Genomic DNA, 10,925 nt, shown 5'->3' with positions numbered 1-10,925 from the left:
CTACACGACGCTCTTCCGATCTGAACTTATTTTTTTAAAGAGGTTTGACAGAGAAAACTGTAACTGCTCAGATTTTATCGTCAAGAAATCCAAAGAGAGAAGGAAGACAAGTTAGGAGAAAGCCAGCCTTTCCGAGAACGACCATTATCCGTTCAGGATGAAATCCGCCCCGGGCGGGAATCGAACCCACGGCCTAGCGCTTACAAGGCAGACGCGCTACCAACCAAGCTACATTACATTGAAAAGTTATTTTTTGACGAAATTCCTGTGTTGCAGAGTTTAGTATGTAGTACTATTGCACCCTACCAACCAAGCTAACTAGGCTGGCAAACTTACTTTATTTATTTTGTGACGAAATTCCTGTGTTGCAGAGTTTAGTATGTAGTACTATTGCACCCTACCAACCAAGCTAACTAGGCTGGCAAACTTACTTTATTGGCAAAGTTGATATACACTCCTTTCAGGTGGTCATCTTCTGTAGAGAGTTCTGTGTTGGGACTGTTCGGTGGGGACTTTGGACTGAAACTGAAACAAAGAAAAAAGTTAAATTTAAGGTGATGTTTGGTTGGGTGAAAGAGCTCACGAAGTGAGAACCCTACCATTTGGGCCATACAAATAATAATATAAAAAACATCATTGTTAAATACCTTTTTCGAGTAGTTCCTCCATCTACCTCTAAAGCTGTGTCCACACATAGTCGACGTTGATTGAGACCTTAAACTACCTCGACAACATAGATTCACCTCGGCGATCGACCATCGATCGACGGGATCGACTATGTGTGGACACAGCTTATGAATCTATGTTGTCGAGGCAGTGTACGGTTTCAATCGACGGCGCGGCGTCGACTATGTGTGGACAACTGGAGACAGCTTTTAAAGCTGTGTCCACACGTAGTCGACGTTGACTGAGACCTTAAACTACCTCGACAACATAGATTTACCTCGGCGATCGACTATGTGTGGACTCAGCTTATGAATCTATGTTGTCGAGGCAGTGTACGGTTTCAATCGACGGCGCGGCGTCGACTATGTGTGGACAACTGGAGACAGCTTTAATCGGCGATTGAAAAGGAGCTCTGTACGGCATATACCCATACAATATTCGTATGCATTTCGTGTGATTATGGTGTGGACGTCGTTTCGGCGTCGGTTGGTCATAGTCGTCACTATCACATTATGACTATCACTATCATATTACTGTGCTCTTGACGTCCGCTTGTTTCCCGGAACTCATCATGGTTTATTTGTAAGTTTGCAAGTTCATCATGTAATGGAAGATTTTACAACGAAAGGGGAGTTTACAACAAAATGGGACGTGACCACGTGACGTGTTCTAGTTTCTAGTGCTATCAAAGCGTGTGCCATTGGTTTCCACTTGAGGGCTTTCACAAAAGATGACGTTTACCTTTGAGTAGGTGGGTGCCGAAATCGTCATTATCTAAGGTTATAGTCTAGGTTGTAGGTGAATCTCTATTACTTTTTCCGCTTTGACGCACACTTGGGTAATTGATTTTATAAACCTATTTCCCAAATCACGAAAATAGTCCATTACGTCAAAATCATCTAAGATGTAAATGATACCAGCGGTAGGCATAGTAAAATAAAGATGTTTTCATCGACCTTCTTATCAACTTCACCCGTCTTAACTCTGCCTCAAGTTCTAGCAGAATTTTCCAGCATTATGCAACAGTAAGAAAGTAAATAATAAAATAGAAAAACGAAAAAATTGAATTTAACATTTTAATGCCTAACTCTATTGAAGATAAGGGAATCGTGCTATTAATGGGGGGTACTGGATAATTCTCAATACAAAGCACGATATAGCGTGTGTACAAACCACATACATGTGTAAATGAGAGGCAACATACCTAATACAGTAGAACCCCGATTATTTTAACTAATTGGGACTGAGGGTAGTTGAAATAACTGAAATTCCGTATTAAACAATGAAAAAGGGGGCAAAATTTATATACAAAAGAAGAAAATGGTTAATACATATCCCATTTTGAACTGATTTTGGGGTTGAAATAATAGAGAGTTGAAAAAATGGAGGTTGAAATAATCGAGGTTCTACTGTAGTGTAATACTTGGGCAAAAGATGAGAACGTGATGTAATTCATGCATGGGAAAGAAATGAGAAAAGGTCAGGTGATAGAAGCGCCCTCGGTGATACCCTATTAGGACCTCATAGACCAAAACGCCATTCTACTTGGATACGGGTCAACGCCGTCACCTATTCATAGGATAAACAACAGTATGTTCTATTTACTATAAGCTTGGAATTCTAGGAGGTATTTATTATAAGCTCGGAATTCTAGGAGGTATTTATTATAAGCTCGGAATTCTAGGAGGTATTTATTATAAGCTCGGAATTCTAGGAGGTATTTATTATAAGCTCGGAATTCTAGGAGGTATTTATTATAAGCTCGGAATTCTAGGAGGTATTTATTATAAGCTCGGAATTCTAGGAGGTATTTATTATAAGCTCGGAATTCTAGGAGGTATTTATTATAAGCTCGGAATTCTAGGAGGTATTTATTATAAGCTCGGAATTCTAGGAGGTATTTATTATAAGCTCGGAATTCTAGGAGGTATTTATTATAAGCTCGGAATTCTGGGAGGTATTTATTATAAGCTCGGAATTCTAGGAGGTGTTATAGGTACTCAGGTTTCTCACGTACAAAAAAGGCAGTCAACCAAATCCGAGAAGAGTATGAAAACTTGAAAAGTTCCAACAGCATTGACTTTCTCAGAAATGACAAGAAAATATCTTCTTTACTTCGTATTCGAAATACTAGTTTTCAACTTGAGGAATTCCCTGTTAGAATAATCCTATGCACTTTTGTCCCAAGATATACGAGTGCACGAAACAACTGAATATTAATACATGATGTAATGTAGCCACGTATCGCGTGATGTGTGTACTACGTGCAGAAAAACACGTAAAAATAAATTGGACCATCTTTTCTCTCACATGACATCCCCCCGTCTTTTTTATTGAACAACAAATGAACAAAAGGAAGTTTATAAATAGACAGTCTCATCATTGTACGAAAGCGTATTTTCTATTTTTTTTTTTTTTTTTCGCAGGAGTCTCTTCCCGACTTCGGCGTATTCCAAACAATGCTTCGAACATGACGTAATGTGTTTATATTTATATTCCTTATCAAGAAGAAAGAAAAGTGGCAGAACAAGCAATAACGAGACGAGGTGAGAGATAAGAAATTTGACTTCTTGTTTTTTCCGAGTGTGAACAAAACAGTTTGATAATAATTATCTTCTGTTTTCTTTTCTTCGTTAAATTTACTTTCTCCATTTCTGCATGTTTACCAGTTTACCTCAACTGGTGCCATTCCATTCCAGAAACGTATGTTATTGGAGTTCACTAGCTACAAGTGAATTGTACCTTTTATAAAAAGAGTCCCGATATATATTTGTTTACCTCTTAAATCACTCATTGTTGATGCACACGTTACACATTTCTTTACCATTTTGTATGACTTCAAAAAATACCTCCACACGAGAGTTTTATTCGGAGTATAACTCAGAAATCATGCAAATATTGACATGATGTCGAGTGGTAAGCTATGATTAATGTTATTATCATTTTGAATCGTAGTGTTGTTTTCCAATGTAGACAATGGAAACAAATAGATGAAGCTGATACTGGGTGACGTATTTGAACACATCAATCATGTCATGGAAATGAGTGCACTGGAATTTAAAGGAAAACAATACTTCACTTTAGTACCTATACTAAAGGTATTCCGTATCCGTATAATACTTACATATTTACATAAGAGATACATAAAATACATTTACTTACATAGGAGAAGTAAAAAGGAGATGAAAGGTGATACAATGAAAATGAAAAATCTGTCCAGAAATTGAGGAAGATGTCTTATCTGTGTTAAGAACCTTTCTAAATTTGAAATTTCTCACGAATACCTTGCACGACTTTGGTAATGGTAATCAGCTTATCAAAATGTACCGACGAAATTCATCCGAAGTACCCCAGCATTCCAAATAATATATACTAACAATCATGTAAAAGGTACTCAACTCATCATTAAGAGATCATAGATCAAAATAATACACACCAAGGGACGATACGTAATTCAGCAAAATTTGGCATTGTGCAAAAATTACACAACTTGTCAAACAAAAAAACTAACAATCATGTAAAAGGTACTCAAAAAGGAATCTAACAATCATGTAAAAGGTACTCAACTCATCATTAAGAGATCATAGAACAACTCTGTACCTTCGTAATTGATCAAAATAATACACACCAAGGGACGATACGTAATTCAGCAAAATTTGGCATTGTGCAAAAATTACACAACTTGTCAAACAAAAAAAGATGACAATGAAATTTTTCATCTGACAATTTATTATTATTGTCTACGGTAGTCTACAGCTGACTGCTACACTGGTACATTATCTGGCGAGTCTGGCCACATTTCGTAATGTGATAAGATAAACATGCTTTGTTTGGGCGAGCACATTATTAGTAGGGGAGACAAAATACATTCTTCGTGGATATAAACGTACGACTCCGCCGAGTGTTTTGGCATTGGCAAAACTAAACATGGGTATCGCAAACATAAACATAATGTATGCGACATGAAGACCACCTGTCGAGCAGACATAACGAAGTAACTCTGTTCTCGTATACATATGTTTAAAACAACGCGAATAACATGGGTACGTTTTGCTCTTGTAAATCCCGCTGACTTGACGGGATGCGGGTCTTATCATTCGATTGAGAGTCCTTCGTGAAACATTTACTTCAAAATCATCGAATAAAAACATAAATCTCACTTCTTTCGTTCAATTAAACACACACGGGGGAATATTTTGTATTATAAAACTTCTCATGTTTTTGTAGGTTACAATCTTGGGACTACAAAAAATGTTAGAATTAAGAAATTTTGTACTATCTGCTTAATGCCATTTTCTCCCGAACGGATTGGTAACACTCCTGTTACCGATTCAGAATCAGAATAACAGAATTGTTCATCGTCCGTTGCTGATTGCTGATCATCTAAAGTCAGAAAATCTCAGTTAAAGTTAAAAAGGCGACGATTACGACGAACGACAAAGAAAATGTCGCAAACTCGTCACCCGTTAAGGTGTTGTTGACTCCCAACTCTACCTAGTTCTCTATTCTTCGTCTGCCTACGTAGGCGTAACCTTAACGCCCTTGTGGATGAAGAATGACAACAGTATAGTTAACCCACGAAAAAGATTCCAATCTGATCAACCATGAACAATGTCTTCTACAGGTCAATAATTCGATATGGTTGAAAACAACTTGCGTAAAAGAAGTCTGGTACAGTAGGACGTAGCAATCACTTTCTCCGACCTACCAAACAAGTAGAATTCGCCTTATTTAGATCCTTCTTTTAATTAACAAATGTCACTTTGGTACAGATATTTTTAAACCCAAGACATGTGTGTGCCAGGATTAGACTCAGAAATAGGGCGTCCGTCCGTTGAAATATTTTGATGCGAAGGATCTTCTTCTTCAGGTGCCTTCTCCGTCTCGGAGGTTGGCTATCATCATAGCAATTTGAACTTTGTTTACAGCTGCTTTGAACAGGTCACATGACGAGCAATTGAACGATTCTCGCACATTTCGTAACCAGGATATTTTTCTTCTTCCCACGGATCGTTCTCGTGGGAAGGACCGAAAATGGGTTAAAAACTCAAGGGTTAACCAATAACCATCCCCAGGAGGCAAACATGAGTCTATTTTCGTCACCCTCATCACGAGACGTCAATTGACGAGTTGTCCACCTACTCAGCTGGTGATAACGAAACGTGACGTTAGTCGTTAATGATAACGACAGCTATGGGGGCGTCAAATTTGTGTCAAACTGATAAGGACACAATTTCATGTGTTAGAAAAACAATTTTTTTATCCTGAGAAAATTTTCAGAGTTTCTGCACGTGGTGCTTCCGGTTGAATGAATTTATGGAAATTGCATGCAACAAGTCACGTATGCTTTGGGAATAGAGAGGTCTTCAAAGCTGGCTTCATTGAAGTGAAATTTTGATCCAGGCATCTTCCTCAACAGCAAATCATGAACATAGGTCTCCGATTTATCAGATTTATTTAACATGGGAGACTTTTTTAGAATGTACCAAAAGTTCAAAGCTACATGGGAGCCCAAATTTTCGGACTCTCAACAGCAAATCATGAACATAGGACTCCGATTTATCAGATTTATTTAACATGGGAGACTTTTTTAGAATGTACCAAAAGTTCAAAGCTACATGGGAGCCCAAATTTTCGGACGCATCTGAAAAAAATTTCGGTACTGCTTTTTAATCTGCTTCGAAATGGGATTTCATCAACTTGGACAAAAGATTAAAATTATTCAGCTCTATCATTCCTTTGTGTGTTTGAAATCCCTTCTTTTCTCAAAGGAGCTTATGTAAATTTTGTAGGTAGCTTAAATTGCCCTTCTACACTACACTATTCCTGTTTTAGAGCTTTGCGGTTTAGAAAATGGACAGCGTTGAGGTAGGTATTCAAATTTGCATTTCCGGAAATCCGAGAAGTAGAAAACTCTTCAGAGTACCTTTATTATCAAAACACCTTCTCTTTTTACCTTTACGAGTAGTTCTACAATTCAATTTTATGTAAAGATCCTCGTCTAGCCTCCACAAGCGAACTGTGTTCAAGGTTTAAGATTAAGAAGCTCAAGAAGTCTTGAATAATTATCCTTCGTGTACTACGCGCTATTCTCACTTCGAACATAAACGCAAAAGGATGCAGCATAGGAATAAATAAAGAATGCAGCGAGGCAACCTCTTTGCTCAGAGCAAAAACAATGTAAAAACGGTGGGATGTAAACAACTTGAGCGTAGACTACAGAAATAGATTGTTCAATAGGTTGGAGCTCGAAGAACTACAGGCAGAATAATACTGATTTGGTAGTAAGTGAAAGGAGTTGGGATCAATGGAACGAAATAAAAACATACGAGATATTTTTTGCTATGGTGTAATCTTGCGGATATATGACGCGAGATGTTTTGAATCTGTACAGTATCACTCATTGCCCATAGAGTTTACGTAATCTGTGTTGATATTTGATATGGATTTAGGAAAAAAAATACAAATTAAAATAAGAGGCAATCGTATGTTACAAGCTTGGTTGTTTATGTGCTATCAGAAGATAACTATCCCCATCCGTGGCACAAGCTCGGCTTATACGGATGGGTATACCATTTATAAAAATTCAGTATGTTCTGAGAGTTATATTGAAAAATAATAAATGGAAACTTAATAAAATTAAATTACCTAAATTTGCGACAGCTCGCAGAAACGATATATCAAAATTCCCAAGCTTTTGTCCTTACAAAATACATCTGGCTATACGTAGAAGAGAAACCACAACTACAACCCACGTTTCAGGGAGATAATAAAATGGCAACCACATCTTCAAGGAGACTAACGTAGTACTAAAAGCTAAAACTCAAGAACTGCATACACCATCCAATACCATCCATACAATAAAGCTAACTACATCCTATGCACTGAGCTCAAATCTGCAAGCTTAAACACTATTGGTCGTACATTTCGCCTTGAACTTTCCAAGTGAACAATCAAACTGTATTCCACTCCACCACAGCCACAATATTCACAACATCGGCGCAGTTCAGTTTCCCTTTCAATGTTTTTGACCTCGCTCGATGAACAATTCGGAGATTTCGGAGTGGATGTCATCGGTAGATCGGTAAACAAATATTTGTTGTTTTTAGACTCAAGTGCGTCTTTATTAGTCTTCGAGAGGTAGCGGGTAAAAAGTTGTTAGTAAACAACAGTTTCCAAGTTGCTACATCCTATGCACTGAGCTCAAATCTCCAAGCTTAAACACTGTTGGTCGTACATTTCGCCTTGAACTTTCCAAGTGAACAAACAAACGGTATTCCACTCCACCACAACCACAATATTCACAACATCGGCGCAGTTCAGTTTCCCTTTCAATGTTTTTGACCTCGCTCAATGAACAATTTGGAGATTTCGGAGTGGATGTCATCGGTAGATCGGTAAACAAATTTTTGTTGTTTTTAGACTCAAGTGCGTCTTTATTAGTCTTCGAGAGGTAGCGGGTAAAAAGTTGTTAGTAAACAACAGTTTCCAAGTTGTTTATAAATAAAATTCTTGTCTTGGCTCGTATTGGATGAGTCATACCTCATACCAAAGGAGTGGACACACATAGGTACACTGTATTTATCAATTGGAAAGAAGACATGCAATATAACGGTTGAAAATTGTTTGTGTAATGGTCCACAAAGTGAGTTTAAACTCGGTTTAAGTTTAACTCTCGGATTAAGCAATTTGCTGTTTCAGGGTTTATACGCTTTTCCCGGAATTAAATTCCAGGACTATTCCACGATTTTTTCCGAACGACAAGAGAGCCTTAAGTCTGATAGTTGAATTAAAGCCTTAAATCTGATAATCAAGATCCTTTATCCTCTAACTTGTTGACTAGAAAGACTAAACACAATATGGACATAAATAGACCATGCAATATAAATAGAATCGATGTGACTAGTCCATTCACGTGACCATATTGCAAATGTTTACGACGAGATTTGCTGATTGATATTTTACTAATTTACCTAATGGCTTCACTTACACACACGTGTCTAGTGATGCACGCTTGTGAAACTTGTTGTTTACTATGAATAATAAGAAACATTATAACTAGTAAGTAGTAGGGACACAATACAGGGTGCAATTCAGGGAAGGTACGAGAAAAGTGGTATGGAAGATTAGGAAGAATATACATTTCAACAACAGAAGAGATATTTGAGAGCAAATACAGCTCCAAGGGCAGGGTGGTGAATTTTGCACGAGAAAAGTGGTACCTATGGAAGATTAGGAAGAATATACATTTCAACAACAGAAGAGATATTTGAGAGCAAATACAGCTCCAAGGGCAGGGTGGTGAATTTTGTACGGCTTTTACGTGTATACCTACTAAGAATTTTCATCTATTGATTTTAGAAAACTTTCTTGAAAACGTTTCATCAACCCAAGTGTGATTGTTTTTGTCTCGTCCATGGAACATTTGTCCATATTCTCCAAAGGAAATACATTCTTCGTGGATATAAACGTACGACTCCGCCGAGTGTTTTGGCATTGGCAAAAGTAAACATGGGTATCGCAAACATAAACATAATGTATGCGACATGAAGACCACCTGTCGAGCAGACATAACGAAGTAACTCTGTTCTCGTTTCTCCAAAGATCATTATTTCAAGTCATTCAGTAGGTATTGTACTCGCACACTTTACTGATGTTTGCTGAGCCACCTTTACACCCTCCCATCAAGCCTGACACATCTGGCGAAGTGCCTCTCCAAAGATCATTATTTCAAGTCATCCAGTAGGTATTGTACTCGCACACTTTACTGATGTTTGCTGAGCCACCTTTACACCCTCCCATCAAGCCTGACACATCTGGCGAATTGCCTCTACCAATGGCAGTAGTAATGAGAAACAAACTAGCATTCACATAATTTCACATCATTTATTTGCCATTTGCATCATTTTCGCTGCACTATTATCTCGTGATGCGATCGTGGCAAAACTGAACAGACTTCGAGACAACAGACAAAATATCGTACGTCGCATAACACAACAAGTACATTTCCCAGGTATTGTAAATATTGTGTGCGCTTAATGAGGCATGTGAGGGCAATAGTTGCAACTGTGTTGCTATTGCCAACATTGTAATGAAAACTACGAGCTACGAATATCATGAGTAACAATATTTTCCAAACGGGATACTTTGTCAAGTAGCATTATAACTAGAGGTAGAATTGAATATACTAAGTATGTCTTCACTTGACTTGGACTATTTGAGATTGTATTTGAGATTCAGAACAAGTGCCTCTACCAATGGCAGTAGTAATGAGAAACAAACTAGCATTCACATAATTTTACATCATTTATTTGCCATTCGCATCATTTTCGCTGCACTATTATCTCGTGATGCGATCGTGGCAAAACTGAACAGACTTCGGGACAACAGACAAAATATCGTACGTCGCATAATACCACAAGTACATTTCCCTTTCCCAGGTATTGTAAATATTGTGTGCGCTTAATGAGGCATGCGAGGGCAATAGTTGCAACTGTGTTGCTATTGCCAACATTGTAATGAAAACTACGAGCTACGAATATCATGAGTGTTAGTAGCGCGTTCGCAAAAGCCCAAAATTCTTAACAGAAAATTGTGTACATCCGAGGGTAGTTACTTTACTTAAATTTTATTCACATCAATGGTATACATTTTGTAGTACAAAATACCTTAATCACAAAATCGCAATAGTTTGTCTTTGACAGGCATGATACTTTGTCCACTGTCATCCTATCTTACGGTGTTGGTGCAAGGATTGGGGTTTTCAAACTCTTTGGACGCCCAGAAACAATACCTGGGCTCCTTCTATTTTCGTATTTTCTAACTGTACACCCGAAGGTAAATAAAGGGAAAAGCCAAGCACGTCATGTTTTCCTCCAAAATAACGTCATTCATCGAAAGGTTTATTGCTGATTATCTGATCAATGTTTGCAAAGGACTCTCATTGTTGTCGATTCCATTGAAGTGACGTCAATTCCTTCTGACCATACACAAGCCTGACAACCTTTTTTTGGGAAATAAATAAAGGAAAAAGCCAAGCACGTCATGTTTTCCTCCAAAATAACGTCAGTAATCGAAAGCTTTATTGCTGATAATCTGATCAATGTTTGCAAAAGACTCTCATTGTTGTCGATTCCATTGAAGTGACGTCAATTCCTTCTCACCGTACACAAGCCTGACAACCTCTTTTTAGAAAAGGTTGTCGCGCAGATTATTTCACGAGTGCAAAAAAAAAAAAAAAAAAAAAAAAAAAAACCCCC

The 10,925-nt window shown here is 37.8% G+C and overlaps 1 protein-coding gene across 1 annotated transcript in view; it reads right to left on the bottom strand.

Moving 5' to 3' along the window:
• The window catches only part of LOC103524142 (BCL2/adenovirus E1B 19 kDa protein-interacting protein 3), a 31,123-nt gene that overhangs the window by 13,164 nt on the left and 7,034 nt on the right, over positions 1 to 10,925 (bottom strand). The window contains exon 3 of the mRNA XM_026833318.1: positions 432 to 525. Coding sequence (XP_026689119.1) covers positions 432 to 525 — 94 coding nt within the window. The remainder of the gene's footprint in view (positions 1 to 431; positions 526 to 10,925) is intronic.

The sequence above is a fragment of the Diaphorina citri genome, unplaced genomic scaffold, assembly GCF_000475195.1.
Source record: "Diaphorina citri unplaced genomic scaffold, Diaci psyllid genome assembly version 1.1 scaffold88, whole genome shotgun sequence".
Lineage (NCBI taxonomy): Eukaryota > Metazoa > Arthropoda > Insecta > Hemiptera > Psyllidae > Diaphorina > Diaphorina citri.
The sequence above is the reverse complement of the archived record's forward strand: the minus strand, read 5'-3'. Positions and strand labels throughout refer to the sequence as shown.